At 41.3% G+C, this 19,164-nt stretch overlaps 1 protein-coding gene across 4 annotated transcripts; it reads left to right on the forward strand.

Annotated features, from left to right (window-relative positions):
• Positions 1-1,363: 1,363 nt before the first annotated feature.
• On the forward strand, positions 1,364-18,947 carry SLC30A4 (solute carrier family 30 member 4). Of its 4 annotated transcripts, XM_074880685.1 has the most exons (7): positions 1,546-2,036; positions 6,997-7,143; positions 12,473-12,626; positions 12,877-13,090; positions 13,390-13,495; positions 15,798-15,932; positions 16,606-18,947. In XM_074880685.1, exons 1-7 carry the CDS (start codon positions 1,646-1,648, stop codon positions 16,758-16,760), a joined length of 1,302 nt encoding a protein of 433 aa, XP_074736786.1. In that variant the 5' UTR covers positions 1,546-1,645; the 3' UTR covers positions 16,761-18,947. The 4 variants fall into 4 exon arrangements, 2 of the variants coding, with proteins under 2 accessions (XP_074736787.1, XP_074736786.1); XR_012630443.1 differs by lacking the exons at positions 12,877-13,090; positions 13,390-13,495; positions 15,798-15,932; positions 16,606-18,947 and adding an exon at positions 7,372-7,533 and having other exon boundaries at positions 1,364-2,036; positions 12,473-12,600; XR_012630441.1 differs by lacking the exons at positions 12,877-13,090; positions 13,390-13,495; positions 15,798-15,932; positions 16,606-18,947 and adding an exon at positions 10,581-10,803 and having other exon boundaries at positions 1,381-2,036; positions 12,473-12,600.
• The last annotated feature ends 217 nt before the right edge of the window (positions 18,948-19,164 follow it).

The following is a 19,164-nucleotide window of genomic DNA, read 5'->3' on the forward strand; positions in this document are numbered from 1 at the left end:
GGAGCTTAGACAAAGATTAATACTGTTTATTTCTGGGCATCGTTACAGAGAACAACAATAAGCAATCTTCACCCAAGGCCAGTTTACCACGCACAACTCCTGCAGGGTCAGTTCCAAGAAGGGGCTCGCTCCACCTCCCGTGGCACCACCCCATGTGTGCCAGAATCTGCTATCAGCCCTTGGCCAGAAAGGGAGTGCCTTTCTCCAAAACCTTGCAGTTCTATATAACTCTCCAGTCTTTATTTGGTAATTTCCTTCAAGCATGTCAAAAAACAGGATATGTACTTGCCCTCAGGCAGGCGTATTTTTCCAGAAACGTTTATGAGTTAGGGAACTGACTGATGCAGTAGCAAAATTTGGCCACGGGTACAAACTGGCCCTGTGTATCTGTAGTCTGGAAATTAGAAAATTGCTGGTACTCAGACCAGTGAGGAGGGCAAATAACCTCTCAACAGAATTAATAAAGGAAAAAAATCTAATTACTTTTAAGTTAGAGCACAGTTATGAAAGGAATTATACAACAGCAGGGCCTCTGAGGTTTGTTTCTGCCTACATCCTTTAAGGAATGTTCAGAAAGGTGCATGTGACTGCCCACAACAGGACACTGCCCTAACGGGAGTTACTGGAAACGGTGTAAAGAACCGTGTCTGTGGCTGGGCTACACAATGCAAACTTGGGATTTTTAAAATTTGAAGCCAGAGCACAGAACTATGCAATTCAGGCTTCCAGTGTTCAGGGAAACAGCTGCTTGTCTACCAACAGATCATATTTGGGTTTTGCGGCTTTTCCGCATGACATTTATCCACCGCACACAAACGCCCGTAGGACGGGAAGAGCCCGCCGGGCCACCGCGGGGGAAGCGCGGCTGCTGCACGGCCGGGCGCTGCTGACCGCCACCGGGCGACCCCCCGCCGCCCTCCGAGCTCCGCGGCCGCGCCCGGCCCCGCGCACCGCGGCCCCACCACCTCGGCGGGCAGCGTAGGGCGCGGCGAGACGACGGCACCCGGGCTCGAACCCGCCGTCGTCCCGTGCGGGCGGCGCAGGCGCAGTGCCGGCGGGGGCCGCGGCGCTGCGCGGGCGCGCAGGGGATGCCGGCTGCCGGCCCGGCCCGCCCCCCCCGCTCCGCGCCCACTGCTGCCGCCCTCCGCGGGGCCGGCCCGGGCGCAGCGCCGGGCGCGGGAGCGCGCAGGGGTTTCGGCTGAGGCGCGGCCCCCGCCCGCGGCGGCGCTGGGAGCGAGGCGCGGATGGATGTGACGCGCGCGGCGGCGGCGCCGCTCCCCCTGCGCCGGCGGGGAGGCGGCCCTGCGCCCGGCGCCGCCTGCCCGGCCGCGCCGTGACCGGCGCTGCGCCGGCGGGGGGACGGGCTCGCTCGGCGGGGTGGCGCGGGGCGCCGGCGCTGACAGCCGCCCGCGGTGCGGATCGGTTAGCGCCGGGGCGCTCGGCGGCGGAGCCCCCGCGGTGCGCGGCGGCCGGTCTGCGCGGGGCCCGGCCGGGCGAGGTGCGGGACATGCCCTGACGGGACGGCGAGCGGACGGGCGCCGCCTGCGCGGGGGAGCTGCGCCAGCGGGAGCCGCGCCCGGCGGATCGGCCGCAGCCCGGCGAGCCCCCCTCCTCCTCCCGCTTCCCCCCGGGCGCCGCCGCCGCTATGGCCGGGCCCGGGCTGTGGACGAGCATCAGGTCCCTGCTGCGGAGGAGCGAGGACCCCTTGTTCCTGAACGACTCCAGTGCCTTTGACTTCTCGGACGAGGTGGGGGACGAGGACTTCCCCCGGTTTAACAAGCTGCGAGTGGTGGTGTCGGACGACGCCTCGGAGGCGGCCCCGGAGACGCCGGTGAACGGGGCGCCCCTGGGCCTGCCCTCGGACGACGAGTCGCTGCTGGAGCGGGAGGGGGCCCCGCGCGGCGGCCGGGCCGGGCGGGCGGGCCCCTGCAGCGGCTGCAGCAGCCGGCGGGAGCGCTCCAAGCAGAGGAAGGTGAAGAAGCGGCTGACTCTCGCCGCCCTCCTCTACCTCCTCTTCATGACGGGGGAGCTCATAGGTGAGTCGGGGGCTTTTTGTGCCGTCTCTGCGGCCCGGGTGCCTCCCGGCCTGTTGGCCTGCGCCGGCCTCGGTCTTAAATATTTACCGAGAGAAACCATCTGTCAGTTAGAGAGATTAGCTGCAAGTTCAGAGGGTGGGTAGGAGCGAAGTCCACCTGTATTTTCCGTGCAAGGAAAGAAGGAGGAATTTGCAACTTCCCTTACCTGAATCTCATCAGTCCCCCCAAAGGGCATAAAACGCGCGGGTTTTTGTACGTCTGATGGCTTTTTGTTTTTCCTTGTAAGTGTCTCTTACAAGTTTGTAAGGTGTTTTTAGCAAGGGAGAAGCAGCGTTTTACTACAGACACGAATAAAAGAAGATGAACAATTTCATCCTCGGTATTTTTTAATTACTGCCATAAAATCTTGCTGTGTTTGCAAGAAGAGGAGGGAAATAATGAAACGAATATTGGGGCGGATTTGACCTTATTCACCAGATAGAGCAATACACTCTGTTACTTAGAGCTGACAAGACAAATGCGGAGCTATCAATAACAATCCGGTGAAGAAACCACTCTCTTGACAACTTCCCGATGTCCTGCTGTGCTCTGGACTAGCATGGCTCCATCCAGACATGAGCATATTTGCTTGTATGGGCAAAGTCAATTAAAGTAATAGGTATTTTAACACTTCCCATTACAACACATAAGAATACCAAGTAGTTTGATTAGGTTCTTTGTGGTGTTTGTTTGTTAGTACTTGGCAGAAGTATGGTGGGCTTTTACCTGGAAATGTGCTCCTGTGTCAGCATCTGGTTGGTGTTGGTCAGAAGAATGAACGTGGTGCTCACGTTCAGCTTTTGTTGCTCCCTCCTAAAGGCATGGTATCATTTGCTGTTCAGGCTGAAGAGAACCTGTGCTTTACACAGCAGTCTGTACAAAGCAACTGCTTTATTTCATAGGCTACGGCCACATAGGTTTGAAATAAAATTAAATTTGAAGGTCCCCTAGATGCATAGATTATTAAGTGTTATGCCTTTGCCGTTATCTAATCATTTTTACAAAGGACAGTATTTATCTTTTAATCCCTGTTCACTTATCAATATCGGTGTCCTGTTACCATCTGTCTTTTGGATAAGTCCATGCCATTCAGTGCAAGTGTCCGCTTGGTGCTGCTCAGCCTCCTGAAGAATAAACTCTCTCATCCACTTTCCCCCGATTTGAAGCAGTGGGGAGCATTGCACAGCGCCAGTACATTGATGGGTATGTTGAGCCAGGTCTGTCTTAACAACTATAACAATTAGTTGCTTTTAAATTGCTTTCATTTTAACGTACAAGTCTAAATCAGAGCTAATCAGATGAATTGTTTGCCATAATTCACCAGGAAAAAAAAAAAAAGTCACCAAAACTTTCTGGAAGTAAAGAACAGAGATGCCTCAGGTATAGTGACATGGGACCTACATCCTCCTCCTCACCTATGCCAGCTGGGTCAGTAATGACTGAAGATCTGACATTTGCTTGTGTGAAGTGAGTTCGTGCTTTTGGATCACTTGCCCTAGGACAGTGGTGAATTGTATCTTTAAGACAGAAACTTCTACAAGATGGGTAGGGAGCAAAATCATTGCTTGAGTATAAATGATACAGTTTGTCCCACATATGTAGAAGAAATCCCTAGGAGAAATGGTCTGTTTTTCAGAGAGAGGCCACAATATTGACTGTATCTGCACCAGTTTTATTTGTGGCCTTATTTCAGGAACGTGGGTTAATAGAGAAAAAGTGGTTTTGTCCTTTAACATCTCTCAGTATGTGGTTAGTCATTAATAATACTGCCACAATACATCAGTTTATTATGGATAAGACACCTCACATCAAACCTGTTGCAGGGATCTGGTTGAATGCCTGCATTTGCCCCCAGCTCCATTTTTTTCTCTGGCTGAGATTTTGGTTCAGCATGAACTCAGGTAAATTCGATAAGCAACATAGTGTTATATATATCTCAGATGTTGACATCCTTTAACATGAGAGTGATTTTATTTGATTGTATTAATATCCAAGTTCTGATATATGCTGAATTTAGTTCATCTGAAGGGCCCCTACTGAATAATATATCTGGACTGTTGGCAGCTTGATGCAGAAGTCACTAAGAGTGTATCTGTTAAGGCCTTCAGATCCGATTCATGCTACTGTAACCTCTTCACATCTAGTGCAGGGAGAGCTCTAGAAATAATAGGTGTTGAGAGTAAAAATACTCTCTCATCACTGTCACATCATCTGTTGTTTCGCCGTTACAGCGAGGACTTCTGCAGGCTCAGCTCAGGGTGGCGGATTTTTCTGTACAAAGCGATGGTACTGTAGTGTGGGCTCATCCTCCTCAGGTTTATTTCATTATTTGGGCACTGGGGCAGACAGCACTAAGGGCCAGATCCATAAAATATTCAGGCGTCCCACTTCCACAGAGCATAAATTGAGGACTTGGGTATCTGTACTTTTGTGGATCTTGACCTGAACGACTTGTCATAGGGCAAGTAAGCAGCAGCAGAACAAGTAATTAAAGGTGAAGTCCTCAAGTCCTGGGTCAGTGCCCTACATGTTTAATTTTATTTCACTCCAGCCCTTCATTGTGTTCTGTTGGGTTGGTTTCAAGTTTTGGAACTTTTTGAATTGACCTGTAGCTCAGGTATTTGGGAAACTTTGATCATATAGGACATTTTAACTGACTTCTTTGTGATCTTTGACAGATTTGAGTTTCTGAGAAAAAGGCAAAGACCCTATCAGACAATTAATTTGTTCAGTAAAAATCTTTCTGCTGCCTGTTACCGATGTCAAGATGAAGGAAATCTTGTTTCAGCAGCTTTTTTGGTAAAATCTTGATTGGCGTATTTTTTTCCAAAGTATAGCCAAGCTCATTACCCCAGCCCACCTCAGTGTTTGTTGTTTAATTTGATGAACAGTCATTGTGAAAGTCAGATAACAACTTACACTTTGGGGGAACCATTTTGCATCAAGAAATGAAAAACATATTGTAAGTCCTAGTTAGCTTTTCTGACAGGATTTTGATGTTTTCAGCTATGTTTAGAGACTTCTAATTGATCATCCAGGAGGAGGACTGCTGTCCTTCACGGGTCACTGAAAACAGTGGTGAGCCATCAAGCTGTCTATTTGTAAAGGTTAGAGATGTCTTTTTTTTCCAAGTTGCCAATGGTGTTTAAAGAGCCCTTAGGCAGTACCTTTAACCGAGCAATGAACCAATACATTTGGAAACAGAGAACCTTTGATTTCAGAGTGTCATAAATCTCAATTATGTTTTCTTAATCCACATGCTGCATTACGATTAGCTTCAGTACCTGAATTCCTTCTTTATAATTTTATTTTTTAAGTCTTTAAAAGTGAGAGGCTAGCTGAAATAGAACTGACTCATCTTGGACTGAAGTGATTCTCCAAATTAATACATGTGAGTTAACAAACATACTTTAAATGATCATACATGTAAAGTACTGAATCGAATGTTCTTAGATATGAATTATTGTTTCTTCTGTGTTGACTATAAAAGAGGCCAAGTTGCACATTTCTAAGTCATATTTTAAAAAAATTATGGGATAACACAAATTAATTCAGAAAGTAAAGACATAACTAATTTTACTCAAAAAGCTACTGAATTGTTAAATCTTAAAACCTCATTATTTTTGAGTTGTGATGGCCTTTGGAAAATTTCAGCCTCAGAAGAATTTGACTTAAAAACCTATGAATAGCTGAAGAAGGGGGGATGGAGGAAAGGAACTGGCTGAAATGTGGTGTATTTGGTAGTCACCCACAGTACAGGCCATACTACAGTATCAGCCACGCTGCTTGTGTTTGGCTGGGGAGGAGAGCGTAGCTCTGTCTGCAGGTGTATATGTACAAACACCCACAGCCATACACACCCCCCCCTTTTATGACTGGCCTTGAAAGCAATCAGCCAGTTGTGAATTTCCCTTTGCTATCTCCGCATGGTCAGCCTCTTCACTGAGACAGTTTTAACTGTATATGAAGATACCTTTACGTGAAACGTTAGTTGGAGCCTTGAGCCTGCCAAATGGCACGCCAGCTGCATGCTTTGCTCAGTAGAATTTACAGGCTGAATGGCAATCTCAAGGTAAAAAGAGAAGCTAAATAATAGCTGAGCTGACACCGAAGATGTGATCTTTTCTGAGAAAATGGGCTTACCTTCATGCGTATGAAAGACAACACAGCCTGTCCTTGATTCCACTTTGGATAAGAGATGCTTAAGAGAGAGGCAGTTGTTTAAATTGCTCACCCATCCAGTAGTAGCATTAGCAATTGAATTGGAACAAAGATACTAACCTTTGATCTGAAGTTATTTGTCTCAATGCAGTTCATAATTACAAGAAAAAATTATGGTAATAAATAACAAAGAAAAACTGTGCAAGTGAAAGTCATTATCTGCAGCATATATTGGCAGAACTTACACACCCCTGCCAGGTCAGGGAATAGTGAAGGTTAAAAGATAATGTAATAAAAATAAAAAGGGGGCAGGGCAAATTTCCTTGCCATTGAGTCATTGGATTTCTGTCCCTGTTCTGTAATGTCAAAATATTTAACAGATGTAGTTTAGTAAAAGGACCAGCTGATTAAACGCATATTCAATAATATATAGAGAACAGATACAAAACTGCTTTGGGCCTGATCTTGCAAACGTTGTGATGCAAGTAGTCTCTGTGAGAATACCAGGAGTGAATCCTTCCTATGTTACTCTTAATAGAAAGCGCACTTCACTGCACTTCTGGCTATGGTAGCTTTAAATTATAGCATGACATTTTGATTGTAATGGCAAAGAAAACCTGTTTAGTGACTATAAGAAGGGCTCCCATGCACTTAATGCACTGTTCTGGAAGAAAACCAACCAAACTGTAAGCTGTGCCAAGAGGATATTATCTAGAATCATTAATGTCACACATCCTGACTTTTCCAACTTTGTTTTCAGGTGGATATGTTGCTAACAGTCTAGCAATTATGACAGATGCACTTCATATGTTAACTGACCTTAGCGGTATTATTTTGACCCTGCTTGCTCTCTGGCTGTCTGCAAAATCTCCCACAAAGAGGTTCACTTTCGGATTTCATCGCTTAGGTATGTAGATATCAGCTTTTGCTATTATCAGAGTATTTTAAGCAACAACTGTAAAGATCACCTAATTCTAGAATAGGTAACTAGACAGAAAGTAGCAACAAACCTAGAAGTTGCTTTATGTTAACACCATGACTCTAATGTCCTTTCACTGGCTGTCCACTACATAGGTTGCATTGTCACAAGGGAACATGTAATAAAAAAAAATTTTTTAAAAATTTTAAATCTCAGCCAAAAGTGAAGTTTGAGGCAGAGTTTCACCCACTGGGAGCAGGATGAGTCTCTCCATCTCTGTGGAACTAGGACTTAGTGCATTCAGGGTTAAATTCTGAATGCTGGATTCATCTTCCATCTTAAACATGAAGGTTGGGGTATTGGATACACTATGACATTGTAAGTATGACTTCCTACAAATGAACCATGGCCTAAAAAGTTTAAAAAGGGTTCAGAGGATGAAAGCTGTCCCCCAGCAGGAACAAGGGTGGATACGTGTTTCACAGCCCATCCATCGTTACTGAGCATTAGGTCAGGCCCCTGTGCACCTTTGTGCTTTGGAATTGAGGCTGTTGAGCAAAAGAGGGACACATTCTTTGGTCACTCACTGCTGTACCATGTTACTGCTTGTGTGACACACTGAGGAGCTTGTTGGTGCAGGAGCTGTACATGTCAGTCAGTTGTTCACAAGAGATTATTGCCACTGCCCAGGATTTACGAAGTCCCATTGACTTCAGTAGAATTATGACACTGGAAAAAGGTCCTATTCAACATGAAAAGCGACATCTTAATCCGTAACAAAAAAGTTCTGCAGAGCGTATCAGAGAGCTCTGCCCTGCCAAGAAGCCGCATAAATCAGTATTCCTCTTGCACTCCCCAAACTGCAGTAAGCAGAGGTCAAAATGTCCCATGGTTTGCAATACAGTAAGTTACTTAACCTCTGCCCGTTTTAGGTGTCTGTAAGAAGAAGTATAAACAGTATTATGCACTAAACCTTGGAAAGGCATTTTCAGGATTCATTGCTTCATGTTTGGAAATGTAACGATGATAAAGGGTGTTTTCATGTGGTTGCTAACTGGATATAATAACTCATAATACACAGCTGCGGGTCTTGTAGACATTTTACCAAAAGCTTCAACCTTTATTTTTCATGAAATAGATAATTTCTGGTGTCACAGTTTGCTACCTCTGCTCTATACATTCCATAGCATATATTTTTCAAGGAATTTCAAAGTCTAGTGTAGTCATTATTTGCAATTCTTATTTTGGCTGCTAGAACAGCAGTAGAATTCAACAACTCCATCACTCCTAGTCATTTGTCATCAGTTAGTCACTAATGCATGAATGCATAACTCTGTACACCAGCAAAGATCTTTGGGGCTTTAGCAAGAAAGCGTTAACAATGCCAGCATTTCCCATTACAAAGTTTTCTTTCAAGAAGTTTTAATTTTGCGATAGGAGCTCCCCTAATACTGAAACCTGACCTTGCACGTATGCCCCTGGCATTTGCTCATACTCTCCAGAAGGATGTTTGCTAGCATTTATACATACTTTAACCCTATTTAAAACTAATTTAAGTAGTTTATATGTGTATCTTGTAACTTTTCTAAAACCAAATAGTACATACATTGAACATGCCATGGCCTAGCTTAAAACAGGAGTTAATATTAAGAAAAATAAAAGAAACTTACTTAACTATTAAAATCTTAATCAGTTCTGTAAATTTTCACTGACTTTTCAGTTAATTTGAGGGCTCCATAGCACTTTGCAAACACAAATGCCTGAGGATTCTTGCCACCTCACTTTATGTTTCTTTTTTTTTTCCATTTTACTGCCAAGAAAAATACTGGCCAGACTGAGCCAGTGGTGGCCCATGGGCTGGATCTGGCCCACAAAAGTAGTTCGTATCGCCCACCATCTTCTGCCTGGGAGAAGCTACCGGGAGCAGCTTCTCAATTCTGCAACAATTACTCCTTCTTTTCTGCTGCCTAGTGCCAGTAGGTGGTCAAACACTAGAACAGGTTTCAGAGTCTCCGCAACTGGAAGTACTCAGAACCCAACTGGACACAGCTCTGAGCAACCTGCCTAGTTGACCCTGCTTTGAGCAGGACTGCAGAGTTTCCAGGGGTTCCTTTTCTACCTCAGCCATTCTGTGCGAGTGGCAGCAGTGCAGGTCACTCTGCTGGAGGAGGACTAGAGCCTGGGGGTGGGGGGAAGAGTTTCTGTGGCTGCAGTGAGGAAGGGGAGTTGAGTAAAGGCCCCTGCAAGAGACGCCCCCCAAACCTTGACCTAGGCTCTGCAAGTACAGAAGATGGGATAGTTCAAAATTACCATACCCATTTTTTTTTAAAGTCACATTTGTGAAATTTATTTGCCTGTTTTTAGGCACCGGGTCTGAATGCCGTGGCCTCAGGGCCCAGTTTCACACATCAGTGAATGCTGGCAGTGGAACAAAGCTGCTTCTAGAGTACATCCTAGCTGTAACACATTTTTGCACATAACCTATATGTAAGAAGCTTGTCAGCAAATAATAAGAGCTCAACAATAGCTTGAATTTCATGAGAGAGATGTTAAAACATGACAGAATGTTAAAAATAGGGTACAGATTGAGCATCTGTCACAGAAAAAATGTGGAGCATTTGTTTAAAGCTGGAAATATGTGCAAGAACTATCTCATTGCTGATCTGCTTTGCATTAAGTTTTAAAATCATCTATACATAACAGTAAGCACAAAAACATTCTAATGAACAATGTTTCTGGTGCTCATTATAACTTTTGTTTGCGGAACGATGAATTTTCAAACTCATTCCTATAAACATTGCATGGTAAAGGCAACAGACCTATTAGTTGTCTAGTCAAATTTCAGAAGGGATTTAGCACTAGTTTTCATTTATTTGAATTCTCTTTGAATGCGCACAGTATGTATGCTCCATCTTCAGTTTTATTCCATTTTCAGTGGTGAAAAGGAAGCTGACAGATTCAGGAATGGGTTAGAAGAGTGAAGACAAAATAATGGAAATTACAGTCATGTCTAAAAAGGATTATATTCTTGAAGCCAAAAATAGTTCTGTTTCACCACCAAGTGGAGATACCTCCTTCTCAGCAAGACACTGAGCAGATTTAAGCATAGATACGGAACCTGGCATTTTTCCATTGCTGCAGAGACAATGTTAGTAATGACAGAATCAGTCAGTCCACTGAGACAGTGCATAGTTCATTTCACAAGAAGTGAAAGATCTCAGCACAAATCTACAATGCTGACATGACAGTGACTCTGTGAAAGAAACTGCAAGGAAAACACTGGTTTCCGTTGCAGAAAACATGGTTTTAGATTGTAAAGCCACAATACGTTATTCCTCTGGTAAATACTAATGTACTATGGCTTCACAAATTTTTTAAAAAGCATTCTGAAAAACCTTCTAAGCAACATATTGTTTTTTTTTAAGGCTGTTGCCCTGAATAATCTGCCTGCTTTGTAAAGAACACTACCACTTGCATGGATATTTCCAGGATTTTCATGTTCCTCTGATATCATCTGAGATTGTGACAGTTGCCTTTCAGAGCCTTGTTACTGCCTGGTAATGCTGGTACTCGTCCAGGCATTGACACGCTACCGAACAGCTGAATGCGTTGGTGTTTCTTCTTCCATAATGATGTTAAAAATTCACTGTACGGATCAAGTGATTTTGGTGATATTGAAATGCTTATATAGCTGAATGGTTTTTACTGTAATATTCAATAAATAAAATTAAGGCAGTTCTTTGTTAGAAATTACAGTTTCTGCAGTAACCAAAGTTGTACTACCACTGACAGATTCAAAGCAGAGGGAGAAGGGAGGCAATTCTCAGATCAGTATTGGAGCTGTGGTATAGTCAAGAGCAGAATTTTGCCCTTACTGGGGAGTAAATCAGGGCAACATGTGTGGAACAAGGGGGAAAAACAACCACTACAATTTCCAGTAAATTAATTCCAACTCTGATCTTTGAATTCACACAGGAGGGCTAAGATCCCAGTGATCCATCTGGCAAGTGCCAGTAATGAGCGTTATGCATAATGATTACAGATTACTCAGGCATGGCTGTGGATTTACATGCAATACAATGGAGTTAGCATTAAGGTTTTCCCAGTGCTTTCTGTAAAGCCCTGTATTAATTTGATTATAACTGAGACAGTCTTTTAACTGGGCTAGTGTTTTCTCTGTCAGGTATCTTGCCCTTTTTTTTTTTTATTTTATTTTTTTTTTATTAGTTTCAGCTGCAACAGAGCAATTGTTTTCAGAATATGAAGGTAGGGGGTAAAAGTATGTTTATGTTGAAAGGAATCTGGTGATCCAATTGGAAATACCTATATTCTTTATAGTGGGACCTTAAAACTGTAGTGTGGTCCCATTCTCCTCAGGTTTATGTATGCTATTACCAGCCCAATTTCATGGCTTGGGTACTGAGGCAGACAGCACTAAGGTCCCGACCCATAAAATATTCAGGCCTATTTACCTCACATCAGAACAGCAGGAACCTTGTAGAGAGCTGTAACCGCTTTCCACGGATATAAATGGCAGTGTAAGGTGCAGGACAACGCAGTACTAGGAGTTTTATTAACTTTCTAATTTTCTCTTTATTTATATGTATGTGCCCTTTCGAAAGTCCCTGCTGATCAGATAAAATTCCTACACCAAAATGTTGGTCATAACACTCTTTTGTGAAAGATGAGTATTTGGTAAACATTAGATAATGTTAAAACAGCATGTTACAGCAATACAGAAGCTTACGTTAAGCAATCCATAGCTGAAAACTGTGATAAATAATGTGTATGTACACATATGTCAAGAAGCTTAGGAGTAATATGCATGACAAGTTTGTACTGTTCAGTTTCTTACTATTTTTATAATTTTTTCTCCATCCTAAATACAAAAGGATATATAAAAGTAATTTCTAAATCCAGCTTAATACTGTGGACCCTTGAAATCAAGCTTTCTCTTATTTGTACGTGGGCTGGTGATGTCTGAGATCACCTGTCTTCCTCTCCTCTGAACAGGGCCTTTGTCTGTGACTTCTCAGGCAAAAGTTTTGGGTTGTCTGAAGAAGTCACAGTCATCACCCGTGCAGAAGTTTTCACAGAAAACATAATTTGAGGGATATACTGACAGGGAAGTGTGAAGGTGTTAACTCCATTTGTTAATCCTATTCTATGAGTTTTATTTACTGCACAACAGTTGTGCATTAGGGTTATGATACGCATAAAAGAGTTAAAATAATTAAGGCTCTGTACACATTCTAATTTGGAAATAGAAATAGATCTGAGACTCACTTTTGTAATGTTGTTTCCTTTCTGTTTGCAGAAGTATTGTCAGCCATCATTAGTGTATTGCTGGTCTATATCCTTATGGCATTCCTCTTGTATGAAGCTGTTCAAAGAACTATCCATATGGACTATGAAATAAATGGCGATATCATGCTGATTACAGCAGCAGTTGGTGTTGCAGTTAACTTAATGTAAGATCTCCCTTTCTCTCCATTAACACTTACAAATGTATTTCTGAATAAGCCGCTAATTCATTCATGGCCTGTAACTTTCTCATGGGCTGTAATCTTGCTGGGCCTCTTCATTTTGATAAGTAACACAAGAAGTGATACTGAGTATTACTTTTTCAGTTCTTTGATTGAAAGGAAAGAAAAAGAAAAAAAGCAACAAAAACCCCACCCACCAAACCCTAAAGCCTAAAGCCTGTTTTTCTTCTTTCAGAATGGGTTTTTTGCTGAATCAATCTGGCCACCTTCACTCCCACTCCCATTCCCACCGTCACTCTCACATACCTCAGTCGAACTCTCCTAACACAGCCCACAGCAGTAGCCATGGACACAGCAGCCTTGCCGTGAGAGCAGCATTTGTACATGCCCTTGGGGACCTGGTACAAAGTATTGGTGTGCTCGTAGCTGCATATATCATACGCTTTAAGGTAAGGAATGGCTAGTTTTTGAGGCAGGGTGGAATTTTTCTAATTTAAACTCTGGTGATTAAATTAAAAAGGGGCTTGTTTTTGTAAGTTATTAAAAAAAATACTTTGTGATATTCTATTACAAGCTTCATACATTCATGCAAAATAAGCAAAAACTATCTCCAATATGTATTTTGTAACTATTCAAACAGAAAGAAATACTCATGAAAGTTGGAGCTACAACTGCATTTTCTAAGTCACATTTTTATAAGTGAGCTTATTGTCATATGTCCTTTAACACTTTGGAACTTCCCTTGCAGCCAGAATACAAGATCGCTGATCCTATATGTACATATGTATTCTCCATACTGGTGATTTTGACAACAGTTCGAATTCTCTGTGACACAGGGGTTATTATTCTGGAAGGTAAGATCTGTGCACAGTCTGCAGTACTTTACATGTCAAATATCAGTGAGCATTGGCGCTTTTTTGACATCATGATCACCATCTTTAACAAAGTGGATTGTGTCTGGAGACCTTTTTATCCTGCTGCTGCTTTAGTCTGTTGGTTCTAGGTGGCTCATCTCAGTTGCAGCAGCCTTTAGGTGTCTGACCTCTGCCAGAATGACGCAAGTCCTAGCTCTGCTCACAGTTTATCGTCAGGAGATGGTAAAGTGAAATGTACAGAAATTTCTTGTGTGTCTGCAGTGGCTATCAGCTAAAGTAAGTGAACACTTGCCCAGACTCAGTTCCACACTTTCACTTTAATTACTTGTAAAGTTAAAGTGAATTTGTTTGCATGTAAAAGGAGGAAGCAAGCTTTGGCCAAATGACTGGTCAGGTGGTTCGTGCCTGTCCCGTCTTCCCCTTTTCCACAAGTGCTGTTGTACTGCTTGCGTGCTTCTACTGTTATCACAGGGGAAGCTACAAGTAGAGTGGTGTCAAAAGGAGGAAGGAAACAAAAAGGAAAGAAAAAGCTGAAGAATCTTATTTCATGTGGTTACTTAGAGGGAAAGATGCCAGCAACATTCTTTGCATTATCATGGCTAACATGCCAACTACTACTGCTTGATCTAGTACTTTTACCCTATGAAAGTGAAGATGTTAGGGATGGGAGGAAAATCTCAGGTTTTAGCTGCACCTTCCTAGCTGTCTCATGTGAGTTATTATTGACTTTGCTTTTATTGTGTTACGAGGTTAAATCAAGAACCTGAAAATCTTCAGTGTCAAGTGCTTTTGCTGTCATTTACGAGGAAAAAAAAAATCTAACAAAATGGAAGTTCACCAAGACAAAAATGATGAAATTTGCTTAAGAAACTTCAATTAGCTCCAAGTCAATAGCCAAGATTTAGCTGAAGAGCTAAGACAAACTAATGGTGTATCAGATTCCTGATATTTTGAGTTGTAGCTGTTTGCATAGATATCCCAGTTGTCATAAAAATCTCTGAATTAATAATGCCATTAAAAGTGATGATACGGCTTTATGTATGCTAGGGAATTTTTCCAACTCAAATTCAGGATCTTCAGAGAATGGACTTGCATTTATATTGGAGACTACTTCTACAACATCAAGGTCCTTGGATTTGTATCAGTGTTCAGTATTAATTTAAACTTAAGTTTCATCATTATACTAGGAATGTAAATTAAAAATGTAAATGATTATCAAATGGAAGCAATAGATTCTAGCTTTTAATATAGATTTATCAGGCAGCATGGATGTGAGATATCAAAACTTAAGTCCAGGTTTCCTGGGAAAAACAAAAGCTGTAGAAATAATACCAGGCAGTTAGCTAGTTTTTTATCAGCTAAATAATTTTCGATGGTCTTCACTAGAAGGAAAATTTTGTTTAATGAGACAATCCTAGACACTAAACTTTCAAAAGACATGGCACTGGAACTAATATAGTTTAAAAGACAATAAAGCATCAGGTTCAGAGGGGAGTCATCCAAAAATTCTGAAGAAATTTGAGAAGAGAGCGTCTGAACTCCTCGTAGTATATATAATCAAACTCCATAAAACTGGAAGATAAGCAGTAAAAAGCTATGATGGAAACAGAACTATTCAGAAACAGAGTTTATTCAGTACTTTTGTACTAGTTTTTGACCCATGTTGATCATCTGAAATTTTGATTCTGCCCTTTTTACAGCTAAAGGGTGGAGTAGGGAAGCTATGGAAGTGCTGTAGCTGCTGAAAACACTATATGCAGAAGGTCCTGGTCAGTATAATCATTGATTTGCAAAGATGCCACACTGTAAGACAGAAGTCATATGTGTTAACCACTGCCCATGAATTACTATGAGCATCTGAAAATGATACCAGTTACCTGAAGAGAGAAGTTTCAGGAGACAGCAGGAGACAGGCCCTAGCATTTGTTTTTTTCAGATTCTGACCTTAAGAGTCTGGTCTAAGCAGCTACTAGGGGTTAGAGGCTGCGGTAAAGTTGTCTGCACAAGTACATCTCTCCAAAGGATCTAATGCTGGCTGTTGCCAGAGAGCAGATTCTGGACAGGACAAATTACGTTTTAGACCACACTGCAAACTGTATCTGTACTGGACTTAATATGCCAATTTGCATGTTTTTCTCTGTTGATAATTCGGAAGTTACTAATCACTTCCAACAGCACAAATTATAAATTCTTTTGAGACTGAGATCTGTCATGACATTTTAAAGGCCACTGAGAGTTTGCAGAAGACAGAATTAATTTTATCTTGTATTTGTTATCACAGGAGTTCCAAGGCATTTAAACGTGGATCGCATTAAGGAAGACTTGATGAAAATTGAAGATGTTTATTCTATAGAAGATTTAAATGTTTGGTCTCTCACTGCAGGAAAAACAACTGCCATAGTTCACTTGCAACTAGGTAGGCTGCTGTGTAGCATAATTCTAAATTAAATCTAAGTGTAGGAAAAAAACCCCACTTTTTCTTGATATTGTTATTTAACCAAGAAATATTCTGGGAAAAAAAAATCTACTAATATGGTTTTGTACAGCGAGGTATAGAACTCATTGGCCCAGAAGTACATGGCCAAAGACGTGGTAAATGAAAATTGTGCAAAGAAAATATATTCATACTGAAACATCTAATACAGATTATTTGGATAGAAGGAAAAAAAAAAAATTCTTCACAGCAATTCCCTTACTTTGTCCCAGGAAAGAGAGGGTGAAGTTCTAATGTGGAACAATCTGACATATGAAAAATAAATATGTTTTGCCAAAACATGTGCTGATTTAGACATCTAACAGTACTATGAATATTAGTTCTTAGTAAGAAAGCTCAATTTTTTGGGGCGTTGTGGGTGGGGGATGTGTCTAACACACATTTTTATCAAGATGTGATTCTAGTTAGAGGATATAGACCTAAAGGTATAAAGTAATATATAGAGAGTACAGAGTGACCACAGAACAATATTTAATTAATAAATGAGTGTGAACAAAGATTATTCTAGTTGTTAACACTGATAAATTTGAAAACAGCTGGATTGACCAGGTTTCTTGAGGAGTGAATTCTGTTCATTATTTTTTTGATTTTCCAGTTCCTGGTAGTTCATCTAAATGGGAGGAAGTTCAGTCCAAGGCCCGACAACTGCTGCTGAACACATTTGGAATGTATAAGTGCTCTGTCCAGCTTCAGAGTTACAAACAGGAAATAAGCAAAACCTGCGCAAGTTGTCAGAGTTCCAGTGCCTAATTTCATATGTTTTGGGAACTGCTGCCTTATTCTTTATCTTGTAGTCAAAAGACTGAGAGCAATAAATGCAAAATGAAAACGATCGAATAGAAAGCATTAATATGTGGATTTGTACCATGTAACAAGCAGCAGGGAGAACTGGTGCTGCAAAAAGTGCAGTGGTTGCCCTACAGAACATGTATTTCTCTCTCTCCCTTGTACTGGTTTATTCAATTTATTATGATTTTGAGACAAAGCTGTTTTCAGATTATTGTTTACAAACTGCAACGTGGCTCTGCAGATACCTCACAAATTACAGTCCAATATTGTCCTTTAATAACTACGTACCACAAAGTACCTGCACTCCAAATGGAGCATCAAGTATTCAGTGTTTCAATTCAAGTCTCTAATGCTGACCATGCCAGGGTTCCATAATAGTCACAATCCCTGAATTCATTATACAGTATTTTCGCAACAGTAATTTTCATGCAGTATCTTAAACCATAATGCATACAGTGCTAGTTGAATTCTTTTGGAAACTGTCTCTTTGGAGACACTGCAAAATACACAATTTACTGTACCCAGACCAGAAAGTTAGCTTTAATCTGGGCATTCAGAGATCCAGACAGGAAGATCCTTGCCCAGACTTCTGGTATTTAACTAGAGACCCAACACTGAACCCAAAGTGGTTTAAGTGATCAATTATCTTTAATGTATTTTAGAATAGGGTTTATACATTAGAAACAGGTTATTTATTTTACAAACTTTTGACTTGTAAAATGAATTTATTATTAATAATCTTGAATGTCTAAACCAACATTTGATTGACATTAAAAGGCCAGTTGATTAGCATGCATTCTAATTATAATCAATAAATGTCCTGTAATTGATTGTTTTTCCATAATTGTTTTGTTTGAAAAGTCAAATGATAGAAACTATGCTTGATGTGGAGATACTCTCAAACACAATCTACAGACATGCAAAATACATGCATCTATCAGGAAAGTTTTAGATAGGTACTACTCCCTCCGACACAGATCTCTAACCTTTTGGTCTTTGCTTTGAGCACAGTATGGCTGGCAGGAACGCCACTGCAATAGGAGTCCCCACTACTTAGCTTTATTCATAAAGCAAAATCCAAGCAAGCTCAGTAACCTAATGGTGCTGAACAGCAGTATCATAATCTTGTGTTGGACAACAATATCATAACAACCTGCAGAGGTAGAAAGGCCTTTTCTTATTTAGAAAGGGATGAGGCAATTTGGAAAGACTATTTATTCATCCGGACACCTCAAAGTCCACAAAACTGAATTGCTTAGCCTCATGGTGGAATGAATCCCTGTACTTTGAATGTACACAGGATAATAAAACCTGCCACTAAGCTATCATACACTTCCAAGCTCAGATTTACGCCTGCTTCTGAAGTCATTTGCATTGAAGAAGCTAAGGACAACAAGAATATGACCTGCAAAGTTCAGAAGATGGAAGAACTTGGCTTCAAATATTTTTTGCTTATTCTGTACTTTGATCTTTATGCAGAACTTCCACTGGCATCAAAAGTAGTTCTCTGTGTGGATCAGAAAAGAAAATTTTTGCCCAATAATGGATATTGCGATATTCAGCTGTGAACACTTAAGCTATGGTCTGTTTTGAAACTTGCTAGGGTTTGACATATTCATCAGGCTGATTTATACCTGCAATTGGTGGTAACAACCTTGGCTTCTTCCCTTTTTTGAGGTAGGGGTCCCATGATGAATTTTTATTGGTGAAAACGACAGCACAGTATTTGGTCAAAGTGCACATAACACTGGATTATATTTGTTCTGGCAAAAAATGGGAACACTTGAGTACAGCATGGGAGCACATACAGCTCGGAGGCAAGGTAGCACTGTAGTTGGGAAGTTAATGCTTCAATACAAACACTATCATTAATTAAGCCATATCACAGTTCATGAAAAATGTGCATCCATCCTTACAAACTTACTGGAAAAAAAAATACCACAAACAAACAACAGGTATTTTGCACATACTAATACTGAAATAAGTTTTAATTAAATTGGGGTTTACAGTTGATGTAATTAGAAGTTGAAGTACAGTAGATATGTATTGTATTTGGAGTTTTTAAATAATTTACTACACATTTGTTTAATTGAAGAAAAAAGTGTGTTGCTTTATTGTGGGTTTTATTAAATCAATTATTAAACTTCACATTGTTGTCTTATAAAATATTTATTTGTATTGCTGTCTCTTGTCATCATCTGTGATTCTTACAGCAGTTTTTTGAAATGTCTGAACACTCAAGCTTAACTCAGTTTGGAGATGCTATATATAGAACGAATTATGTCTCCCTCTTTAGTCAGAACCATTTAAGTCTCGTTATCTCCCATGCAATAGTTGCACTTTAGAAAATATAAGCTGACAAAGT

Source organism: Strix uralensis, chromosome 11 (genome assembly GCF_047716275.1).
Source record: "Strix uralensis isolate ZFMK-TIS-50842 chromosome 11, bStrUra1, whole genome shotgun sequence".
Classification (NCBI taxonomy): domain Eukaryota; kingdom Metazoa; phylum Chordata; class Aves; order Strigiformes; family Strigidae; genus Strix; species Strix uralensis.